This window comes from Anopheles arabiensis, chromosome X (assembly GCF_016920715.1).
Source record: "Anopheles arabiensis isolate DONGOLA chromosome X, AaraD3, whole genome shotgun sequence".
Taxonomy (NCBI): domain Eukaryota; kingdom Metazoa; phylum Arthropoda; class Insecta; order Diptera; family Culicidae; genus Anopheles; species Anopheles arabiensis.
The window spans coordinates 10,445,681-10,470,124 of NC_053519.1; the positions used below are offsets into that span (position 1 = coordinate 10,445,681).

General features: G+C 45.7%; 3 protein-coding genes across 4 annotated transcripts; all 3 read right to left on the bottom strand.

Annotated features, from left to right (window-relative positions):
* Positions 1-2,742, bottom strand: LOC120906758 (leucine-rich repeat extensin-like protein 3). Its single transcript, XM_040318694.1, has 2 exons — positions 2,696-2,742; positions 1-1,677 (listed from the first exon to the last, which is right to left on the bottom strand). Exons 1-2 carry the CDS (start codon positions 2,699-2,701, stop codon positions 718-720), a joined length of 966 nt encoding a protein of 321 aa, XP_040174628.1. The 5' UTR covers positions 2,702-2,742; the 3' UTR covers positions 1-717.
* Positions 2,743-12,579: 9,837 nt separating this feature from the next.
* On the bottom strand, positions 12,580-15,448 carry LOC120906112. The gene is made up of 2 exons (XM_040317565.1): positions 15,235-15,448; positions 12,580-15,078 (listed from the first exon to the last, which is right to left on the bottom strand). The coding sequence occupies exons 1-2, from the start codon at positions 15,238-15,240 to the stop codon at positions 13,297-13,299; spliced, it is 1,788 nt and encodes a 595-aa protein (XP_040173499.1). The 5' UTR covers positions 15,241-15,448; the 3' UTR covers positions 12,580-13,296.
* A 4,330-nt stretch (positions 15,449-19,778) lies between these two features.
* LOC120906321 (phosphatidylinositol-3-phosphatase SAC1) lies at positions 19,779-24,232 on the bottom strand. Of its 2 annotated transcripts, none has more exons than XM_040317896.1 (7): positions 24,098-24,232; positions 23,762-23,853; positions 23,231-23,680; positions 21,400-22,133; positions 21,049-21,327; positions 20,609-20,970; positions 19,779-20,501 (listed from the first exon to the last, which is right to left on the bottom strand). In XM_040317896.1, the coding sequence occupies exons 1-6, from the start codon at positions 24,136-24,138 to the stop codon at positions 20,785-20,787; spliced, it is 1,782 nt and encodes a 593-aa protein (XP_040173830.1). In that variant the 5' UTR covers positions 24,139-24,232; the 3' UTR covers positions 19,779-20,501; positions 20,609-20,784. The 2 variants fall into 2 exon arrangements, with proteins under 2 accessions (XP_040173830.1, XP_040173832.1); XM_040317898.1 differs by having other exon boundaries at positions 20,596-20,970.
* Positions 24,233-24,444: the final 212 nt, after the last annotated feature.

Here is a 24,444-nt window from a genome sequence, read left to right on the forward strand (position 1 = left end):
TTATTCGTTTCATGTTTCTTTATAAACTGATAAACTGATTTCAGTACATGTAGCATGCCGTTTGAAAAACGATTTAATGACATATGGCAACCATATTGGAAGCAAGTGCGACTGAGGTTGTGCAGTGTCACCAGCGCTTTTGCAGACGTGTTGATCTCACGCAGATCTATGCGCTGCAACACCTTATACAACACCTTATATCGCTCAGCTCACACTTGCCCCTTGCTGTATTTGTTCAGACTGTTACTTTGTTACTACTCTGCCAAAACATCTGCCGATCCTTTCTCGTGCGCTTTCTCTTTCTCTCTCTCTCTCTCTCTCTCTTTCCATCTATCCACAGATTTGACCCTGTGCTCATAGGTGATGAATGAATAGTGCAGATTCACTGTGGCTAGACGTTCCCGCTGATCTGATCGCGCAGAACAGTAGGCAACGCGCGTATCGGGATAACAATTGGCGCGATTAAAGCAGAATCGTGTCCCTGAAATGCTCCGGGCAGCTCGTCGCTGCAAAAGGTACGGTGCTTGGGAAGCATATTTAACAAACATTAAGACATTATTTTGGTATTGCACAATCCGGAAGCGGATTCGTTCCCTCTAGCGGGGGCGGTACGGATAGGGGGATAGGGAGGGGGGGGGAAATAATTGCAGCGCATGGCGATAGCCGTTAGACAGCGGAGGGTGAAAAGGGAAATGAGCTCAGTGCTCACCGGGCCGGCTAGTGGCCAGAGCCGTGACCGACGCCATAGTGGTAGCCATCGTTGGTGACCGAGCCGGACGCGACCGAAGCCGAGCTGGCGCCCGAAAAGCTAACTGGGTTGTTCTGCAGCGGGAGCAGCTGTATCGGTTCCGGGCGCGGGGCAGGCGCACTGTAGACTGGCGGTGGTGGCGGTGGTGGTGGCGGCGGTGGCGGCGGTGCACTGTACACGGGCGGCTGGTAGGCGGGGGCTGGCGGGGGTGCACTGTAGACGGGGGCGGGTGGGGGCGCGTGATACACCGGTGCTGGTGGGACGTAGGCGGGCTGTGGCGGTGGTGGCGGCGGTGGGGCAGGTGCGTACTGTACTGCTGGCGGGCCGTAGACTGGACGGGGCGGCGGCGGCGGTGGTGGTGCGTGATAGGCCTGGGCCGGCGGACCGTACACTGGACGCGGCGGTGGTGGCGGAGGCGGTGGTGGTGCGTGATGCACTGGCGGAGGGGGTCCGTAGACTGGGCGCGGCGGTGGTGGCGGAGGAGGCGCGTGATGCACTGGCGGAGGAGGCCCATACACTGGGCGCGGCGGCGGCGGAGGTGGCGGTGGTGGGGCGTGATGCACTGGTGGCGGAGGGCCGTACACTGGACGTGGTGGCGGTGGCGGAGGTGGCGGCGGTGCGTGATGCACTGGTGGCGGAGGGCCGTACGACTGCGGGGGCGGCGGTCCGTACACCGGGGCAGGCGGTGGTCCGTAGGCCGGAGGTGGCGGCGGCGGCGGCGGAGCGTGATGTACCGGCGGTGGGCCGTAGACGGGCCGAGGAGGTGGCGGTGGGCCGTAGACGGGCCGAGGAGGTGGCGGTGGACCGTGATGCTTCTCCTTTTCGAACAGCCCGTCAAACAGCCCGCTCAAGTCGAAGTCCTTCTTTTTGAACAGTTGGTCGAAAGTGGCTGATGTGCACACCGTGAGTGCACACAGTACTAAAAGGACCTGCCGAAACAGAGAGAGAAGAACGAGCTTAGCCGTTAGGGATCGATCTTGATTCAGCTAGCACGAAAGAGTTTGTGTTGTGTTTGGAAACCTATTTGTTATGAGCAACTTTGCAACTAATAGTAATGTCAATCAATGATTGTGGACAACATTGTATATCCTAAATATCCTAGTCCTAAATAAGTTGGGAAGCTTATCATTCCTATCGCAACGGTGATTGCATGCCAATTTTGAATATCAACAAGAATAAATTTGCCAGTTGGACATTACATGCTAACACTCCTCCTCCTTGTAGACACGTTTGATTTTCCTCTTTCCCCAGCTTATATGTGTTTCTACCTCGTCTTCTTCGTGTGACTACACCTCACTAGCGTTATTTCAAAGTTTAAAAGAAGTGTGTGGAGATTTGGGATGCTCCAACGAAACTGAATAACATCACATCGGTCCTTATTGCGTAGAAATGATTCTGATGGGAATCAAACAGTATCCTGCCTTTACAGGAGTCAGCGCGTCTACCATTAAACCAATCGACCCATCCCGATCTAGTTGCGCTAAATCCCTGCAAGACTCGAGTCATATAGTCAGGTACAGGTATCAGCCCTGGCTTAAATGGTGTTTCACAGCTTCCTAGCGAGCCTTTTTTGTTGTGTGTAACACGTGCATGCGCTGGGCTTTGAATGATGGCAGAAAATTGATCGATGTTGGTGATGCAGATGATGCTTTGTCTACGACGGTGCTGATAGACAATCGTAAGACACTGGTAAACCACAGGCACGGATTCGACAATGTCCTTCAACTGACTGCGTTAGTCCATTTCTGCACATGAAGCACACAAGCACACGCAACGAGAGAGTTACACAGGTGTTTGCCGCAACAAACCACAAAAAAAAACCAGCTTAAATTGTTCCTAGCATTCAGGCACTGTATATTCTTTATCCGTTGCACACCGATGCACACAAGCGTCCCAAACCAAATCCCAACCAACTGGCCTGTGGCCCGAAGCACCGCCACAACTAACCTTCATTGTTGGCTGCGTGTTGTTTGTGATCCACGAGACACTGCCAAACTGATAATTGGTAACGCATCTGCGCTCAATTTTATACCATTCCGCCCCGGTACGCGCGCGCGCTCCACCCGTGCAGTGGTTCGGACGCCAAAGTCAAACAACAATAGGCTTTGGGGCCGGTGTGTGATCGTTTTTGGTGGGGGCCACCGTACCCAAACCGACCACGGGTGTGTGAGCGCGCCCGGTCGCAGCATCTTCAGCAGCCTCGGCCGGGTGGGGTGGAAAGTTTCAGCTCGGCCACTCGGCATTGTGTAACGCACCAGTAAACTGTCTTCCCGGATGGGGTGTGATTTGCCTTCTGCGTCTGCACCGGTCGAGCCTGCGATCAACGCGATCTATCGACACAAAAACACATTTTGTTTCTTTGTGGACGAGGGTTAGGAAGGGCGGGAGAGAGGAAAGGGCAGAGAAAGATGCTAGCAGTGTCCCCATACCGTACGCGCTAGCCTGAAGCAACCCCTGTCGATAAAGAGTCGTCCGAGTTGAATGATCGGGATCGGGTGAAGGATGCGATTTACATCACTCAAAAAAAAACCCTTTTAAATATAATTAACAATGCTCTTATGTTTCTAAGAATTTGCAAGGAATGAAAACGATATGTTGAGTACTAGATAAAAGTTACAGGACGGAACAAATGTGTTTTATGCAGATATGTGTATATTTCTCTCTTATGAAAATGCATACACCCCAACGACACATCCTTTAGGTTGCTGCCGGTTATGAAATCACCTTACCAAACCGCACTTCATACCACTTATCTTGCCGCATCCACCGTCCTGCTCTCAGGTGGCCGTGGTGCAGTGCATCTTCAAACATCATCCTTTTCTATCCACCTGAAAAAAAAAAAACCGGAGAGCCTACTCCCTAATGTATGTCCGCCGTTGTTATGTATGCCAATGAATATTTTGTCATCTTTCTTTCCTCTTCAAGCGGTAAAGAGGAGAGTGTTGGAGTGGGGGACGGGATGACAACCTTTGCAGCAGGAATGTTGGCTTGGCCGTCCGTCCCTCGATCACCTCGGATGACGTCGAACGTTTGGCCACTAGCGGATCCTCTACTCCTACCTAAGGCCGGGCACTATCTTCACACCAACACGGTGGCCGCCCCTTTCGGGTCCGCAGCCCACAGCACGTGCAGACCGAAGACGAATTTCAGATTTGATTACTTAATAGCCGGTTATCGAATGGCTATAGCTTTGTTGAACTTTATGCGAACTGGTTCATTAAGGAAAAAAAACAACATCAAGTGCAAAGCATCTGGTGCTTCGTCTTACTCCCGTCCCCATTCTCTTTCTCTCCGGTATGCAAACACAAACGGAAGACGAACCCACCGCCGCAACAACCCGGAGACAATCGGCTATGTCAATTTGAGGGTTTTAATTATTCATCTACCTACAAACAAGTGCATGATGTTGCGCATGATCTTTAAATCCGACGCATATACATATTTACTATTTGCTCGCATAACAATCAATGTGGGGGAATCGAACATGTCCAGCCTTGCAGGAGCCGGCGCGTTAGGCCATTAGGCCAGAGGTCCCCAAACTTTTTTAAGTTCGCGGACCGCATTGCTTCGCAAATAACGTTGTTGAGGGTCATATTGACGCTGCTTTCAGCTGTTGGGTGAACGTTTAAATCTCGTTTTGATACTAATATAAAAACTCTATGTATCAAATTTGTACAGATTTATATTATTGAAGTTTGTTTTTGGATTTAAAAAAAGAGCCAAAAAGTCAAAAATATTGATAGAAATAGTCAAAATTATTTGTTTTTATTTTAATCCTTCTAAAGTAACTGCGGACCGCATTATAAACATTCCGGGGAAGTAATTGTCCACGGACCGTAGTTTGGAGGCGCCTTCAGCAAGCAATCTGGACGTTCCGCCTGATGTATGTACGGATAACCCCCCCCCCCCCCCCCCGAGATATGACCGTATTTGGGACCGAAAAAATGGCCCAAAGCAAGTCGTAAGTCAAAATAGTCGTATGTCGAATATCTGTGAATATAAAGGTAATAACCGAAGTTGGATCTATGATATCGTGTATTTTATTTAAAACAATGTTCGATAATGTATTAATTTTAGTCTAAAAGCTGTTTACACGATATAGATATTGAAGATCGGATAGTTGGGGAATCTCAATGACAACTTTAAATCGTCGTATCTGCGAATTGCCGTAACTCGGGGGACGCCTGTACTATGTTACTTTTATTCATCATATTGTATTTTCACGTTCTTGGCAAGTCGTATCGCCACCGAAAACTGGAAAACCTTTGCATTTGCGGCTCGGTTCAGTTTGCACTAATTTATTTGCTTTCTTTTGTTGTAATTGATTTGTCCATGTCTACTTGGTCATCCAATATCCTAGAGACAAAAAGAAAGCGAATACAACAATTGCATTTGACCTCTAATCTTCGAATGACTGTTGGCCGACAAACTTGAGCAACGCGGCTGGGGCGTTGGAAGCTAATAGGCCACAGCCACTGCACCTAGGTTGCTGCAGTGAGTGCAATATTTGCGCACGATCCCATGTCTGAAGTAATGTTTGCTCGGTTACTACTCTATTGAGCTGTGTGGTACCTTACTAGCAGCTCAACCAGAGAAAAGTGTTCCGAAAATAAGTTCAAAGCTTCAAGTTCATGCATCCGTGGTAGCACGCTTCAAAGCCATCGCTTCACCTTGGTGACCGACTGCACCCAGCAGCTTTCCCGGCCTAATCCTCGGCTCAGACAAATTTGAATGCGGCTGGCCTCAACGGACACCAGTTTCTAGCGGTATTCTGTCTCTGTTTAATTGGAAGCACTCAAATCAATGCACGTTGATTGGGCTAATCATCCTTAAACAAAGCCAGTCGCTAAATAACATTACAGGTCGATTTAGAGTGCTCATCTCTCACGCAAACAACTATTTGATTAACGATCTCGGACGATTTGTTATTGAGTTTGGTTCAACTGGTAGCTCTCTCCTTGTGACAAACACAGGACAGCTCTTGCGGTGGCACAACAGGACGCACGTGCGAAATCTTGTGCGCGACGCATCTGCTACCTGGAGTTACACCGAGGTTTGACGTGCCGAAATCGAAAACGGCGGCAGTCTTTGGCCAGGACTAATGAGGCTACGATTTGAATAAATTTCTCTTTCGATCATTTCGTAACCTATTGCATGCCTCCAAAACTTCCAAACACTTCTCGTCGTTCGAGATAGCAAAAGTCAAAACCGGATTTGGAACGGGTTCGTCACACATTTCGGCCCTCGACAGGGGTGGATCGAGCGATATGATTACTAGGGTCCGTGTGTTAGGTGGCTTCGTTGAAAGATGATCATTCCAGTGTGCTAATACTAATACCTGTACGACCGGGATCGTTGTTTTGGGGCTCACCTCTGTTGAACTTTATTTATGAAACAAAACATCTTCTTAAAAGTGCTTATAACTACAGAAATTTCATGATAGTGCAATCGAAACAAAATAAGTCATAAAATAAATTGAAGATATAACTACAAATGATAATGCCATTGGAATGTTACATCTCTGTGGCCAAACACAGTTTGATTTAATTAAAATAGGAAGAAAAAAGCAAACAGGTAATTGCAAACATTCTTGTGATTATTCTTTATGCAACAGGTCACCCAGTGCCGTTCGCCTCGATGCGGCACACACATAATATAACACATCAAAACGGTTTGATACATCGATGAAAAAAGGAATTGGTGTTAGGCAATGCGCAATTCAACACAAAACCAAGCCCCCTCGCCTTCCATTCCTCCCCACTCCCTGACCGCTTCCTCTACCTCCATCCGCTCGACCGTCAACCCGCCCATCGCTCTGGGAACGACACGCAGGGATGGGTAACAAGATGCGCGAACATCTCAACATCTGATCGAATCGAAGATGAAACCAGCATGAAAAGAGCACGTCGCACGCTGGGGCGGCTGCAAGATGGAATTTTTGGAACCAGAAAGCGTGTTACCGTGCAGTATCGCATTATGCAACAACGACGTGCGGGGCGCGAGAGCGAGCAGGCGCTGAAATGGATGTAGCCGGCGAGATGCGGTGAAATTACTATGTTACACGAGGTGCACTTGAAACACATATCGGTCCAAAACCGTTGTCTCTCTCACGATCGTCCTAGCCTATCCGGTAATTGTTCGAACGGTTCGAGTGCGATGGCTGCGAAGTGTTTGAAATGTTGAAGAAGCTCGAGGGAGCGCGCACATAGATGAGGTCGCGTGGATACTCGCGGCCAGCGAACGATCGGGCCCCGGTACATGAACGCTTCCGGGCGACAGGTTGCTGAGCACGCTCCGTCCCACGACCACGGGTGTTGTATGATTGTATAAGCTACCTTGCCCTGCAAAGGACTAAAGCCAAGGACGAGCTGTTTGCTCCCCAAACCGACGCTAGGATGACGCGATCGGCTGAACGCACGAAGCTTTAGCAAATACAGCTCGACGTCGATTATTGTAAATAAATATTGTCATTGAGCTAATGGCTATTTATTCCAATCGCAGCTTTAGATCAAATCTGTAGTTTTATAATATATATTTCATTCAAAGCTATTATTTTTACATCACAAAGTTGGGGTTATAGAAAGTTTAAAGGTGATTTTTGTTAGTTTTTGTTACTCGTCTCTTTGAATATTAACCACTGAACAATCCAGTTTGCACGAAACTTCAAGAGCGAAACTTTTGTTTTTTTATCCCTCTCTTCCGTAACATTTCGTATTTAAATTTCTTTTCAAGGCGGAAACGATCCACCACATTCGGACTGACCTTTAGAGGAATTTACATTGGCTTGAGTTGAGATCGCGACTTGTGGAACGGATACGAAAATTATAGCAATAGCAAAAAAAAATGGAGCAATTTTGTTATTGAGTAGTGTACTAGCACCACTTCAAATAAAAATAATAAACAATTCACAATTGTTTTCAAAGCTATTGCTTTGTATTGTTGTGTTGCGTCTAGATGAAGCAGTTCGTATTTATACGAACACAAAGTACTGTTTTTTATCCTAGTCGGGTGGTCGAACGGGTAAATTTGTATTTGTATTTGTATTTGTATTTCTTAGTTGCGAGTCCGCCATATAATGATTACACAAGCTTTAGTAATAAAAATAGGAGTAATAATAATAATAGTAATATGTACCGACTAAATGTTATACAAATCGTATTCGTTCTCTAAATTGTCGTGTCGTTTCATTAAAATCAAAATGGCCTGCAAGTGCATTGAATTCGCGCATCATTACCGTAATGGGTTCATTAGATCCGTACTGCGTGTTTCTGAAATTAGTTCTTAATAATTGTCGATTTCTGGTGGTTGGCCTGTTTACGTTTAACTTAATTTGTTCCCATATTTCCGGACAGTCAATATTTCTACAAAGTAGGTCAGCAATGAACAAGGCTTGCGCATTTCTTCTTCTATCAGCGAGAGTCTCTAATCCTAACAGTAAACGACGCGATTGGTATGGTGGCAAAGTGTTACTGTCACTCCACTGAAGTCGCCGTATCGCAAAACGTGTGAATTTGCGTTGGATTCTTTCCATTCTCTCTTTGCAAACTTCTGCAGATGGACACCAGACAATTGAGCAATACTCTAATATAGGCCTAACTAATGCACGGTACAAAGTTTTCACACACACTGGATCGTTGAATTCCCTTGTCATTTTAAACAATAAACCTAGAGTTCTGTTTGCTCTCTTGATAATATCTTCATAATGCGTTTTAAAAGTCAGTTGTGTGTCTAGTAGAACACCTAGGTCGCATATTTCCCTTTTCTTCTGAAGAAGCTGTCCGTTTATTCTATAGCTATTGGAGACTGGTAGACGTGCACGAGTAAAGGACACAACGACACATTTTTCAATACACAGACCTTGGTCGCTTACACCACTTATCGAACAAGTCCAGAGCCATTTGGCGAGTATTAGTGTCTTTGGAAAACGAGTATATCTTAGTGTCGTCGGCATACATTAAAAATTTCACATCACGCAGGACAAAACTCACATCATTAACATATAACAGAAAAAAGTAGCGGTCCAAGATTACAGCCCAGAAGAACACCTGATGTACAGTAAAACGGATTTGATACAACTTGTCCAAATTTTACACAATATAGTCGGTCTAGTAAATAAGATTGAAGCCAAGTGAGAGTACTCTCGGTTAGTCCTAGTTTTTTTTTAGTTTTGCGAGCAGCATATCGTGTGATATGCTGTCGAAAGCTGCTATGCTGTCGAAAGCTGTGTACACACAGTCTGTTTGTAGGCCAATAACCATGCCACTCAAACAATCAAAGAGACAAATTTTACCAAATTTGTGGAGGTTGCACGCTTCGGCATGAATCCATGTTGTTCGTTGCAGATATAATGCCGAGATGCATTCAGCAGGATCTCATGAAAAATTATTTTACACACACTATGCACATGAACACATTGACTTAATTCCTCTGTAGCTCTCTGCATGGTTCGGATCGCCTTTTTTGAACAGGGGCGTCATCCAGGAAGTTTTTCAGATCCTCGGGACCGTTCCGGAAGAGAATGAGATCCGGTATAATTGTGTCATATACGGCAATAAAGTGATGACACATTTCTTTAGCACAACAGATGGAAAGGCGCTGATACATTTAGTGAAGCCGGATACGGATCGATTCCCAGTCCCTACTCTATTGAGAATAAAGTTAATTGATCAATTCATTATCCACATAAATCGTAATGATTTTTATTCAAATCAAAACATTTCGCTCATCAGTAATTCGTGTACACCACCACAACAACAAACTGATCATGCCTTAACGCACAAAACAGTCTTCTAATCGGACCTCTCATGTGGGTGACGCGCGATATGTATGATGCACTAATGTAGTCTCATTTGCGATATGTTGAAATCGGTGTACCACTCTTACCTGGGGAAAGCAAACAACGCGCGCGCCCGGTCATGCGCCAAGAAAAAAAAAATCTCTTCTCTTGGACAACCTTTTACTACCTTGGTAGCATCTTGAACGGGGGGGGGTCGATGAGTGTAATGATTTTTTTTCTTCTTTTCGCTGCCTCCCTCAACTTCACCTGGTTTACCGTGCTAATGTCAATAACGGTCCTTTGATAGCGCGAAGGCAAGTTAGTTCGCGCCCGACCGATGCCTAACCTTGGCACATACGCGTCAACGTTAGGCAATCGGACCAACCTCCACCCGCTCTCTCCCTCTCTTTCTCTCAATCTTTTTCTTTCTCTCTCTCTCTCTCTCTCTCTCTCTCTCTTTTCGCCAGTCTCTCAGCACACCCCGCAGGAAGCCAAACGGCGCGCGATATTTAACCAAACCATTGGACGATCATTGATGCACGCTTATGTCACGGGACTGTGACGCTTTCGTCAGTCGAACCGTCCGTTCCGTCGAATGGCCTGCCCACTCTACCGGGCCAAGCAATCACGCCGCGCAACGACCCTGGAACCGGCAGGGTTGTAAAGAGGTGCGTCCAGTTGTTGCGACCGCTGCTGTGACTTATCGGCCTGGCTCGGGGGCACACGGGCGTCCACCTTTTGCCGTTTGCATGCCGCTCTGGGAGTGCGTACAGTGCCAAAACACTTGACGTGGCCCTGCCGAAACGTTGGGAGTTTAATCAGCATTGTTTATTGTCTCCAAGTATCAATATTTGTGTGTTATTAGCATACATCCCTGAGCAGCAGCAGCAGCAATCACATAGCAGTGGTAGCTGTGGAACATTTTGATTTGTCAAAGCATTTTATTCACACATTTTCAAACATATAGTGGAAACATCAAATTCCTCCTCCTTATGTTTTCAAATGCTATTCGTATTATCAAGCGCAGTAATGCGCCATGGCAGCATAAACTCATAAAACAAAAGAAGCACAGTTCGCTACACTCATCCCTGGCATGCGGGACAGGAAGGGCGTAATATACGCGGTTTATTATTATTATTATTATTATTTTGAGTAGCGCTGAGAAGCATTACATCGAAACGTTTGAAGCCTGATTACGCAACTGACCAATCCCCGGACAGGGAGTATGTGCCGGTGAATGAATTCCCCGAGCGAAGCGAAAACAAAAAGACAACTAATAATGTTGCTTCGGGATGGTCCCAAGCCACGCCGAAGAGACGCTGGGGAATATATATTTGTATATATATTTGGGGAAAGCATATTTGTCGTTTTATCGATCGCATCGCAGAACCAGACGAGTGATAGAAATAGTAAAACAGTTTCCCACGTGCTGATTGTCGTTGCGCAAGCAACGGATTTTCCTGCGCGCGCAGCCAGATTCAGCCCGATGATTAAGGTTTAATATATTTGTAATTGCTTTAATTATATCAAAAAGTCTCTCGGCTGTTCACCATCGTCCAGGCTTTCGTGTGGGACGCAATACTGCACACGAAAACAGCACGCAAGGCAGGCTCGTCAATCCTTATTATCTTACAGTAAACAGGCTAAATGTGGCATAAAACATAGTGCATGCTGTTGCAACAGTGTGGCAAACTTTCGCTGGTCCAAACAGGGTTGCAGTGGTCCCACCCTGAGACCCCGAGCGGTTCTTCTAACAATACGAACAATCAGCGAACAGTCCGCGGTTGCTTTGTTAGTCGGTGTTAAACTTTTTACCCACATTGTATGTTGCACTTTACCGGTTTGTTGCGTTTTGTTTGGCTTCCTTCGTACTTCCATACTAACGTTACTTTTAAAAATCATTTCCCTTTTTGTATTAACGTACTTTTGATAAGATATGTATTAAGTGAAGATTGAAATCTATTCCAAAACTATTATTTAATATTTAATTTAAAAAAAATAACCTAATTTAAATATGATTTTACATAATTGGAAAATACAGTAATATTCATTTAATGTTAATATAAATTTATTTTATTTTATTTTTTTTTAATATTCCTATTCCTATTAATATTCGTAACTGTTTTTTTCCAACGGCAAACTTATCAACCGCCGTAAACCCCCCGAGGTGCCGTGGCAATTCCCGCGCCGCGTCAATAAACAATAGATCAGACGAGCGCTTCCAGTGACCGGTGACGCAACCTCGTGACCATCTTCCGGCGGCATTCGATGATCCTACACACCACGCTCTTACATGTGACCTTTAGGTATGGCCGATTTACAAACTGCCATGATTATGTATTGCCCGTTCCGCGTGCTGTGAAAAGAGTGATCACCTGCTTCTACTTCGTCTTGTTATCGCGTAACAGCATAGACAATCATGCGTGGTGCGTAGCGATTGTATGTCCATTCCTTGTTTCGGAGGCACGACTCAAATTGTCCTGCGACGAGCTGCTTGCTCCTGGAGCCCATGTGTATTTGTACGCGCCCACTAAGCGTATTAAAATAGAAGCACCCGCGGAAAAGCAGTTGGCCTATCAATACGGCCTAGAAAGGTCACGTTCGCGTGAGGGTCGAACGCCGCTCGCAGCAACATATTGCCAGTTATGGATGGCATGGGCGAATGAGTTGAAGATGAACAGGATAAAATCAACACCGCGACGAGGGTGTCATTAAAAATGACTGTTTACTTGATTACTTGCTAATGACAATTAACACTAAACTGATCTGTTTTTGAGCAGCAACAGCATACAGTTTCAAAAACGAAAAATAAAAATGTATCGTTGTACAAAAGAATACATAATACATTATTGTACAAAAAAATCAGACATATTCTGTGTTTTCTTTTTTTTACACACCTGCTAAAGACGAACTGACGCTATACAAGTATGTGGCCCAGTATGTGCGTGTATGGTTTTATACAACTAGAAAAAAAAGTTAGACAATTTCTGGTTTATGTTTGTGATATTAGCACTAGAGATGAATTTAAGAATCGAAAGATTATATTTTTCTTCCTTTTATCTCTTATTTGGCAACAAAACCACAGCACTCTGTCGTAGTCGGTCAAGGCCTGTGTTGTTGTCCTCCAAAAAACCACTTTATGGGTTGTAGTAGCAGTGGTAGTAGTAGTAGTAGTAGCTCCTTATATTTAAACCAGCGATTTTCAACCGCGTGGGGAATTCCTCACACCGGAGGTTTGATTATTTGAATTGAATTTTGATTATTTTTGGGGGTGGTTTTCGATCAAAATTTTGCTAAATACTACGAATTGCCACGCTCTCCCCCGCTCATGAAATTGTAAGGGGGGAATGAAATCCAACATGCACCCTGCATGGGGGGAAATGCTTTCGAAAAGGTTGAAAACCACTGCTGTAAACTGAATGGTGTGAGTCTCACAAATAATTCAGGTTCTTCGGAATCGATTCTCTGTCACGCACGAGATTCAAGTCTATGATGGCGACAAGATAACTTATTTGGTCGTTCGGCTTGACTACTATACCACAGGGCTCTGACCCAAAAACTCATCCGTTGAAGTACTATCGTATCATCGCGCAAAGTCCAAACGTTTCTAGTATGAACCCATTCGCGAGTTTAACCTAATTAGAAAGGGATTTACGCACCTTCACCTTCAATCCAATAAGCCCCATTGGTAATTGATATTAAGACTAATGTTAGTTAATGTAAAAAATACAAATTCTAAAACAAAATCTATTTAAAGCGGTATCCTCATGCTTTATTGGCGAGCCACTCGACTGTAGCTGACTTGCGGGTCGATCTGTACTCCGTTGGACGTTTTATACCCTCCACTGGACGTCACATCCTTCTTGAGCCGTTTCTCGTCAAAGTTATCGCGCTGCAGCAGCTTCTGCAGCACCTGCTGAACCTCGGGAAACGAAAGTGGCTCCACATCCGGTGACTGCAACTGGTACGTGACCACATTATCGGACAGTCGATTTGGAACAATGGCCACACTGCTCAGTACAGGCTGCGCGTTCTCTTTCCCGGACTCGTCACTGCTTCCATCGCGCGTATTTACTGTTGCGGGTTTCGTATCTCCACCGGCAATGGATAGGTCAGTGTTATCGCCAATCCGCAGGCCTACAGTTTGAACGTCATCTACAGGCACGTTTAGCGTTTGATCGCCATCTAGCGAAAGGCCTTCAGTTTCATCCACATTTACAGGTAGATCTGCAGTTTGATCTACATCCACCGCCGAGCCTACATTAAATACGCTTGCACCCGCCAAACTTACAGTTTGGCCATCAGCTACCGGCAGTCCTAAAGACTGATCGTTTGCTTCCGGTAGGTCTACAGCTACTAGGCTTGCATCCGCCAGGCCTACAGTTTGATCGTCAGTTTCTGGCAGGGTTACTGTTTGATCGTTATTTACCGACACGAGTATCGTACCTGCGTTATCGGCCGGTAAGCCTGCTGTTTCTTCGATTCGCACGGGCAACTCAATATTGTCGGCTGCCGAATCCGGTAACACTATAAGATTGGCTCCACCGCTGACTGATGGGGGCAACTCTTGGATAACTTCTGCAGTGTCGTCTTGGATATCTTCGGATACAGTAATTGGCTGTTGTACCTCTTCAACAACCGTACCCAGTGATGGTTCACTTTCCTGAATTCTGGAGGATAGGGTTTCCGTACTCGCGGTTCGTCCCTGACTTTGCGCAGTGAACACCGGTAAAGGTGCTGCATCGTTTATAGGAACGATTTCCGCTGGTAGCTCAATGTGTCTACCTTCCGACTTTAGCACCTCTATTACATTGGTCACGGTGCCCATCCGGAACCCGACGGATGGTATAACTTCGACGTTTCTGGAGTTGCCATTAGATTCTACTGCTGGCAAAGCCTGCTGGTTGGAGTTACTATTCAACCGTATTGATCCGAATGCCGGCAATGCCTGCTGATTAGAGTTGCCATTAAAGCTTACTGCTTCGAAAGCAGGCAATGCCTGCTGGGTGGAGCTGCCAGCGAAACTTGCTGCTTGGGACACAGCCGTTGCCTGCTGGTGGGAGCTGCCAGCGAAACTTGCTGCTTGGGAGACAGCCGATGCCTGCTGGTGGGAGCTGCCAGCGAAATTCACTGCATGGGAGACAGGCAACGGCTGCTGGTGCGAGCTGCCGGAGTAACTTGCTGCCTGGTAGGCAGGCAACGGCTGTTGGTGCGAGCTGCCGGCGTAACTTGCTGCCTGGTAGGCAGGCAACGACTGCTGGTGCGAGCTGCCGGCGTAACTTGCTGCCTGATAGTCAGGCTGCTGGTAGGCCACGGGTGCCACGGTGTGTACCGGTTCCGGATACGTCGCCGGCACCGGAACAGTGTTCACGCTGGTTGGCTGATAATAGTAGTACGGCGCAGGTTGATAGTAATAGTTGTAGGCGTAGCCATACGGATACTGCGGTTGCTGCACTGCCGGAGCATGATGGACGTACACTTTTTTCTTCTTCTTGAAGAAGAACCCGGTCGTTATGTTAATCACCAAAAACACTACTAGCAACACTTTAAGGATCTAGAGCAGAGGCGAATAAGGGAAGAAAGTAAACGAAACAACAAAAAAAAACCGTACATGAAAACACCAGCTGTAGTCATTTCGTTGCAAAAATTGCTAAACACATGCGGTTCACTATTTTCGTTACAAAAAATTTACACAAACTACACACTTTACCTGCATTGCCACTACAGTAAATCCAAGCGCAACCGGAGCTAAAAACGAACTGAAAGCGAAAATGTGCAAGAAATGTCGTTTTATATCGAATATGCGGGATTTCACTCTTGTGTGTTAATAATTTATGCCGGCGAATCTCTTCCTAATCTGCATCTTTTTAACGAATTCTTTCGTAGTGTTTCTTTTGCTTCTTTTTTCCTACCTTAGCAAACCTAGCGAAGGATGCGTAGGAAAAGAGAAGACGTACCGTCGATAGTAAAGCTGCTCATTCATATTAGAGAAATCTGTGTGATCCTACGCTTGCTAGCCTTGGCGAGCGATCCAGCAATCCGAATAAGCGTCGATAATGTTGGCCCGCTCTGTTGAGAAAATGGTGCTAAATGTGGCAAGAGCCGCTTAACAGTTTTTAAAACACGAAACAGACTATTTCCAACAGCAGCGGTACCACATGACCCAGGTGAAGAACCTGCGTAGGAGCCTTGGCCAAAAAGGCAGGACCAAACGTCAGTTTAAAAATAGATACGAAGGTGGAATTCATAAGTTAACCTTATAGCAAGGGCAAGCACGTATCCATCGAAAGATATCAATCGTTGCGCAAGAGGGTAGGGAGATCTTAGGGCGATCGTTAATGGACACATCAATGTAGGTGACAGGCCGATACGATGCCTACTACGATCCGATCGTATCCTAAGAACCAGTGCTTTCAGGTAATTTATGGCAGCTATTCATGCGTATTTTTCCGTATTTAAAATATTCTAGAAGTTTTATCCCACCGATGGAATAGTGGGGCCCTTCCTTCCCAGCAAAAATTGTGCAAACCAAACCTGTGACCTGGAGTATCCGAACAGGCTCATCATTGTCAGCGCAAACGAGTTTGGGTTTTACTATCTACTTTCCATTCGAATTAAAATTCATGATATTTAGAGATTTTTTTTGGGAATTTTTTATTCGCTTTTTGAGTGGAATCCAAAAAACACATGCTTTTCGAGGTGAATCGGATTCAACGTTATGGTAACGTTATGGCGAGGAACGATCCTCTCCCTCACGTGCCTCTTGTTCCGCTTAGTTAACAGATTCAAGGATATGTGTGTGTGTGTGTGTGTGTGTGTGTGTGTGTGTGTGTGTGTGTGTGTGTGTGTGTGTGTGTGTGTGTGTGTGTGTGTGTGTGTGTGTGTGTGTGTGTGTGTGTGTGTGTCTGTTCAAGTGTGTTTTCAGGAAGATGCTGAACTTTCGCGGATGTTATCTCTTTTCCGTCTATGATACCGCATGATTTCACATAACCTGTATAATCACATATCCAAACGAGCGACAAAGAGGGAGAGCGTAGCAAGAGGCTGCGTTGACAAAATGTTAGCTAATTTTTAAATTACACAGCCACCCAGTCGGAGATGAAAATACAATTCCAGAACGATCTACCTTTTTTTTTAACTATTTCATATCCAGCAGTCACACCTTTACGCTACTTCTCTCCGACACCAAGTGTATTAACTGGTTTTCATTGTTTTGAAAATTTACACAAAACAGTTTGCCCGGCCTTGTAAAATTTGAAATTAGGTCTCTCCATGATGTAGTCTCTTCAAGATCAAGATTTTGACGGTCGCGTCATATTTCATACAACTCTTCTAGATGGAAGACAAAGGCGGAGTCAAAAATTTGGAGAGAATTTATTTAAATTTATTTATCGCTGTATTTATAAAATTGGTTAAACTTAACACGTGTGCTGGACGATTCATAGCTGAAAAAGGATCCCGGAATAGGAATAGGACACGGCTTAAAAACGATTATTAAGAAGGCATACTGACGTGGTGTTTTTAGTTATGCTGCCATAGAAAAATATTTCAAAGACAATCATTTAATTTCCTACCACCGGGCAAGTCTTGTCTTAGGTTTTTTTAGGACAATAAAAACAACCATATTATGTGTAATATTCCATTCTTTTACCCGATTCGAGTTGAGACGAGAAATTTGACTCGATTGCTCTTTTAAACATGCTTGTTGTTTTAGGAATCTCTTGCGGAAAATCAATTGAGACGAACAGCAGGCGTCAAATCGGCAGACAAACTGCCGGAGATGATTTCAAAAATTTGATATTATTGCATAGAATTATCTCTCTTTTCATTTTGGTCAATAAAGTTTGCTTTTTCTATAAATTTTAAATTTAAATGGTATTCTTCGATGAATCTTAAAATATACAACTATTTTAGTTTCCATCGCAGAAAACTGCACAATTTTACTTAAAAAACTGACAAAATATCGCTTTCGATTCATTTCTCGCTTGGTATAGGATGTAGAGAATGACGGGCATGAAATCGACTTTAGAATCGAAAGACACGTAGTAGACGCTCACATGGACTGATTAGTACGACTGTATCCGTGATCGCGATCGGACGTATTATCGAGCTTTCTCCTAGTGTACACAAAGTCAGGTGCATCAAGTAAAAGATGGCAGAGAGAAAGAGATGGGAGGACACTCTCCGCATCGATTTTTCATCACTACCCGTGAAGCCGAAAGAAGAAGAAGAAGTTATAGCACTTCTTGCAAAATTGCGCTTACTAAGGATAACCTGGCCAGGGCACATCTAAAAGCATTATTGGACTATAATGTCTATCTACACCTGGATTCCCTGTAGCAGGCACAAGAGTGCGTAGAAAGGAAACGTGTAAAAATGGGAAGGATATTGCTCAGCGGCGGATCTAACGGTAGGCGGACTAGGCGGTTAGGGGTCCCGTAAATCGCTAGTCTGTTCACTTTCATACATACTGCCTACTACAGAGTACTAGCGACAATGGCCCCGGAAGGATGTACGTTGGGGCCCTGACGCTGGCGATTCATTTGCACCCCACCCCCGCTAACATTAGCCATTTACAGGGGGTCTCAACTCGTCTTACCGCCCAGGGCCTCCGATACCCTAAATCCGCCACTGATATTGCTTCATTACACATATGTCATCCAGCTGGTCGATAGAAGAACGGAAGTCAAAGTGTATGACCTTGCGTATTACATTTTGAATGAAATGTTGCGAGAGGAGATATCGAAATACGACATAGTATTCGATATCAAGGAGCTGTGCTATCCAAACAGCTCCGGACTGTTGGTAAGAAAGCTTGCTGGCATTTGTTCGGTGTGCATGACGCGGGAGATGCCAATCCCATAATATTTGCATGCCAAGGGAGAAATGACGCGGGTCATCCCGGTCAAACAAAAACATACCGCATACACCACTTCAACGCATACACCACGGTGTATCATGCGCAAAAAAATCGGCAGGATTTGTCTGCCACACAATCGTACGCTTCGCCGTAGAAATCCGCAAGGAAAGAAACCAAAGCTGCAGAGCATGGAATAGATACAGCCATGGCCACGATTGCTAAAGTTTACACACACACACACACACACACACACACACACACACACACACACACACACACACACACACACACCTCAACCGATTGCCGTATCACCTAATGCGGACGATCAAGCGATAGCGTCGACATCAGCTGGTTGTACGGAATCGCTTGATACATACATCGATGCGGAAGAGGAACTGATGCAGGAGCGCATTTGTGTGGATGACACGCTTAACAAAGCTGCGTCAGGTTTCAAAGCCCCGCTTGCGCCGATTTTATCCTCGTCTCTTCCCGCTACTGAACTGAAACGTCGCACGGAGGATGAAAGTGAAGGTGATGATTCAAACTCATCCCAGGGCTCGACAACCAAGCGCAAACCAGGTCGTCCGACCAAACAAACAAAGGTATTGTAAATATCTCTCTATTTTTCTTACCCTTCTTTTTCATTTCTTTCTGTCCATTCAATGATACGTTTCTTAAAGTTGTAAAAGCTTAACAATGGCTAATTGAAATGAAATAAGTATTAGTATTGGTTCAGTCCATCTAAATACGATATGTAATAAGACTATCAATCCTTAAGTTTTCAATGTAATGCACTGTTTCCACAGCAGTACAATTACTTCATTTTTCACGGAAAAAATGTAAAATTGTAAGTACTGGGCACTTTATTTTGCCGGCCACTGTATTTACAAGACCAAAATTTAATTTCCTTGCCTTGTCTTAGGTTTTTTAGGATAATAAAAACAACCATATTACGTGTAATATTCCAGTCTTTTACCCGATTCTAATCGAGACGACAAATTTGACTCGATTGATCTTTTAATCATGCTTGTTGTTTTAGAATAGGGAAAACCAATTGAGAGCACTGGTCTGGACCACTGGACATATTTCTATAGAAACCTCAAACCCATTATAGTTTCGTTTCAAAGTAAATCGTTTTTCCTTAGCAGTATAGCTGATTGCAATAATAGAATAAGCCTGATTGTTCCATACTGTGAATAAAGTTAGTAAAAATGTTACTAGTACTAGTAGTATGACACGCATAATTACAAAATTATTACAGCAATAGGCAATCGTAATAGAATGAAATGAGCATGAAAAATGTAATTACGCATTCTCGAGACAAGGGCAAACAAAACCCTATTAATGCCTATAAAGGCTTAGTAGAGGAAACAAAAATAGAGGAAACTACTATGTACATTTGCTGTTTTCTTGAATGACGGAGTGATTTTATTGTAGATATCTATTGTTCATATACGTTACGTTTTACGTGCCTACAAGACCGCGCCGAAAATATATAAATATTTATAGTTTGTTAGTCACAATCAATCAAACTGGAATTGGCATGGAATTTAGCTCAACCTGCTTATCTGTAACGGTCAATTACAACCAACAGTTCCTAACACCTGCTACACCTTGATGAATGTTTATTCCCATTAACCATTTCCCATTTCACGCACAATCTGCATCTTTCCCTCTCTCTGTCCCTCTCTGTCTCTCTGTCTCTCTCTCTCTCTCTCTCTCTCTCTCTCTCTCTCTCTCTCTCTGTATCTCTATATGTCGGTCGTGAATGATTTGCTACGGCTGGGAAAGAAACTAATTGCAATGATCCACTACACCTTGATTTATTAGCTTACGCTAGAATAACATTCTCCTACCCTGAAATAACCGTATAGGAAGCAAAATAGCTGCATTGCTGCACCCGTAGACCATGCATTCGATACAAATCGTAAGGAAAGGTTAGGAGTTGATTATTGATTCATTTGCATCATATGAAGCCCCATTCGTCTAAATTTGAATTTTCCTACTTGCAACAGGCATGATCATTCTTCTAGATGAACGCATTTTGTTTTAACTACGCAGGACTACAATCAATTTTACGTGCCTGTGATTTCCGTGCATCTTTCCCGCGTAAGGTACTGCAAAACAAATTTTAAAAAACAACAAAAATCAACGAATATAATAAATTAATAAATAAATCAAAGCACACGCGCAAATGAATAATAAACCTACCATTCCTACGTACCCGTAACATGCAAATGTATAAATGTAAAAGCCGGTCATCCGTTGCCCCTCTGTTGTTCCGCTTGCCGTGCGGCATCCGCGCGCTGCCGCCGTGCCGTGCTCACACGATGGTGTAGTACATGCTCACGTCGCGCATGGCCAGTTCTTCGCCAGCGGTTAGAGGCCCCTGCCGGCAAGCTACTTTTTTGACAGCAGCTTCGGCCGGTCGACGAAATCGCTGCGATGCTTGACGAAGAACCGATGGGTAAACAGCACCATCACGCCCCAGCCGAGCAGCAGGACACCCGTTTTCAAGCTAAACTCGGTCGGGTATAGCACGATGACAAAGAACATCGCTATTTCAAACAGCACCGTGGCCATAATCTGCAGAACAGGAGCGAAGGATGGAAGTGGCTAGGTTAGTGCGTGGCATGGGAAGATGTAGCGGCCTAGTTACGTTACCATTCGCTTGCGCCAGTCGACCGTGGGATCGGAGACACTGAGCGGCGAGGGAAACTCCAAACCTTCCCCGTTCCGTACGCGGTACATGCCCAGGAACAGCTCGATGCTGTCCTGCCGGAAGCCGTCGCTAAAGTTGTTCTTGACGTAGCGCGTAAGCGAGTTAAGCCCGTCGCGCAGCAGCCCTTTGAACGTGCGCTTGCCGGTGCGCGTGAAGTCCGTCTTCAGCGCACCGGTGCCAGAGTACTGCAGTGAGATGAGGTCTGCGTTATCTGCCCACACCTGTAAAAAAAAACAGAGCAAATTGCATTCCAATTTTATATGAAACACTAACCACTAGCACCATCAACCTACCGCTTTGAAGACCGCCTCGAACTGCGAGTTGGGATCGATGTGCTTCTCGCCGAACTTGAAAATGCCGAGCCGTTCCAGCGCCTGCTCGAGGCTGCGCTTCGCAATCAGGCTCTGCACAACGTTCGTCCGGTCCAGACAGTCGATGCAGTTGGTGCGGAACACACCCTTCTGGACGGAGTACACCTGGCCGACGTGGTTGGTGTGATAAAAGCCGAACTTGTCCTGCTCGTGGGTGATGCGGTTCATCAGCAGGCTCAGCCGGTCGTACCGCATCTTTTTGCACTCCTTGTGGAAGTCGAACGAGACGTAGTGCAGCTGCGTGTTGCCGACCCCGGACACGGTCGCATCGTACGCTTTCTCCAGCACCTCTTCCGCGCCCTTGTGGTCGATCAGGTTGATTAGGCACTGCGCACCGTACAGCTTGCACTGGTCGTCGAAGTGGCGCGAGCAGGCGACCAGATGGTCCCGCCCGATCAGCAGCTGTGGCCGCGGTTTGTACTGCAAGTTCGGCGTCTGGTGCCAGAACAGGGGAATGCTGCCGCGCGTCTGCACGAACGACACCCGATCCTGTCCGGTGACGAGGATCTGCTCCGTCTCGACGTAGTTGGCCACCTCGCCATTCTGGTTAATGCCGCGGCAGAACAGCCGGGTGCCGGCGTGCTGTACCGAGCGGCGTGAGATCAGAATCCAGCTGAGAGCATGCCCGTTCACCGTTACATCGTTGATGGAAACAACTGCACCGAGAGCAAGGGAGGGAGGGAAGGGAGGGAGAGAGAGAGAGAGAGAAAGAGAGTGAGAGAGAAAGCTTAATGTTTACAGTAGTGATGGGAAAAATGAAGTTTTCGTCGGAATCGATTGGGGCTAGCTCCGAAGTTTTGCTGGAATCGATTCTGGAATCGGCTCCGCAATCATAATCGGGTCCGGAATCAAAATCGATTCTGAAATTGAAATCGATTTAGGAATCCAAATCGGCTCCAGAATCGGAATTGGCTCGGAAATCGGAACCGGCTTCGAAATCGAAGTCGGTTTCGGCATCTCCTTAAGAATAGGCATTTCCAAGAATAGGTCCAATGATGCTACGTATGCTTCTGCTGGCAAAGAATGCTTCTGCTGGCTTCTGAAACTTCTTGTTTCTCTGACTCTCAAGAGCAAGAACTGTTTCTCATTCCGGAGCTAATTCCAATTATAGGGACATTTTTGATTCCGTTACCCTAGCAAATTGCGATTCCCAGTTCGATTCCGATTCCGTAGCCGATTTCGATTCCGGGGCCAGTTCTGATTCCGGGAACGACACCTCTATCGACTCCACAATCGACACCAGAATCGACTCCGGAATCGGCTCTGAAATTGAAATCGGCTTCAGAATCGGAATTAGCTCTTAAATCAGAATCGGCTTCGAAATAGGAGTCGGTTTTGACATCTTCATAAGAATAAACGTTTGGGTCCTATGATGCTACGTATTGATAGCCGCAAAGAATCCTAATATACTGGTAAACGATCCATTCTCATGGAGATTCCCGAACTAATTTTACTTCTCAAACTTCTTGTTTCTCTTATTCTCAAGAACAAGCACTGATTCTCATTCCGGAGCTAATTCCAATTCAGGAGTCAATTATGATACCGTTACCGGAGTAAATTGTGATTCCCAGTTCGATTCCGATTCCAAACCGATACTAATTCCGGAATCGATTCCGGAAACGACACCGGAATCGATTGAACTCGACTCCGAAATCGACTCCAAAATTGGAATTCCAGCATCCAGCAAATAGGCTCCGACCACTACTAGTTTTCAATGTGCGGGAAAGAGCATGATGCCACCGGGTGTACTCACAGCCATGTATGATGGGAAGAACGTAGCGCACCAGCAGTGGAAAGTTCTCCAGCAGCCCAACGTTCCACACGAAGCGCTTGTCGCTCTGCCCGTAAAGGCCAACATTGTCCCCGACCTTCGGATTGCTGCCGATGCGCTGCATCGTGTTGGTAAGGTCGTAGCCGTACGAAAAGTAGAAGAAGGGTGTGTCCAGCACCTGCCGCATCATGGCCAGATAGGTCTCGTTCTGTTCCTTCTGGCTCTCGCTCAGATGCGTCAGCGTCGGCGTGAGCGGTATCAGATCGGAACCGGCCATCTGCCACACCGGCTCGTTGTTGATAAGGCCCACGAAAATGCGATGCGTTACCACGACCAGATGCAGCCCGCTGATTAGCCGCACCATGCCGAGCACTCCGCAGATTTTCCGCAGCTCGTAACTGTGGATCGGTAACCGCTCCTTGCTGTCCACGGCTGCAGAGAGGTGGTAGGAAGAGAAGATAAGGTTACAAAAAAAAAATCTGCACCGGCTGGAAAAGGGACTACTATACGCACTGTGCAGCGAAACTGCTCCATCTGGCCGTTCGATGATGACGAACTGTTCCGACTCGGAGGGCTCGATGTAGAACCGGTCCGGCGTGATGTACCTGAAACGGCAAGGCACGGCTCGGTTACAACGGAATGAACGAGATAAACAAACAGCTCAACATCGTTTACGGATCAGATGTTTTTTTTTTTTCGCATTCCCCCACAACATTCATATCCAACACAACACCGGATGGGCGAAAAAAGGGTAAACATTTTACACTCTTGCGACGGGTTGGTGCGATGGCAAGCGTTGGGTGAACACTGGATGACAAATTGTGCCGAAAAAAAGTGCATTTTACTTACAAATTCATATCATCGAAGATTCGTGCATCCATCTTTACCATTATCGTACGACTACTGGGCGAGGAAAATAGATGACGTCTGTCGAGAAAACAAGACACGACATAAATATGGGACCGCGTACGCTTAGGCTATGGTCCTGCATGCGGCTTTCCGGCAAGCAGCAATCTGACAGCTGATACAACACGTACGGGGGAATGTCGCGTGCGACTGGTTAAAAGTAGCCCAGTTCTGCAGAAGAAATGAAATGAGAGCTTTGGTTCTACCATCGTTTATATTATTGCATGAATTTCCAACACGCCATTAACGTGTTGAGATGTTAATCTATTCAAAGTAAACAGTTGAAAATG

Bases quoted from the DNA above. Each gene is read 5' to 3' on its own strand.
- LOC120906321 (XM_040317896.1), bottom strand. From the start codon at position 24,138: ATGGTAAAGATGGATGCACGAATCTTCGATGATATGAATTT. The intron at 23,681-23,761 runs GTGCGTATAGTA...ACCTCTCTGCAG, and splicing joins TGGAGCAGTTTCGCTGCACA to CCGTGGACAGCAAGGAGCGG. The intron at 22,134-23,230 runs GTGAGTACACCC...CTCTCGGTGCAG, and splicing joins TCTTCCCATCATACATGGCT to TTGTTTCCATCAACGATGTA.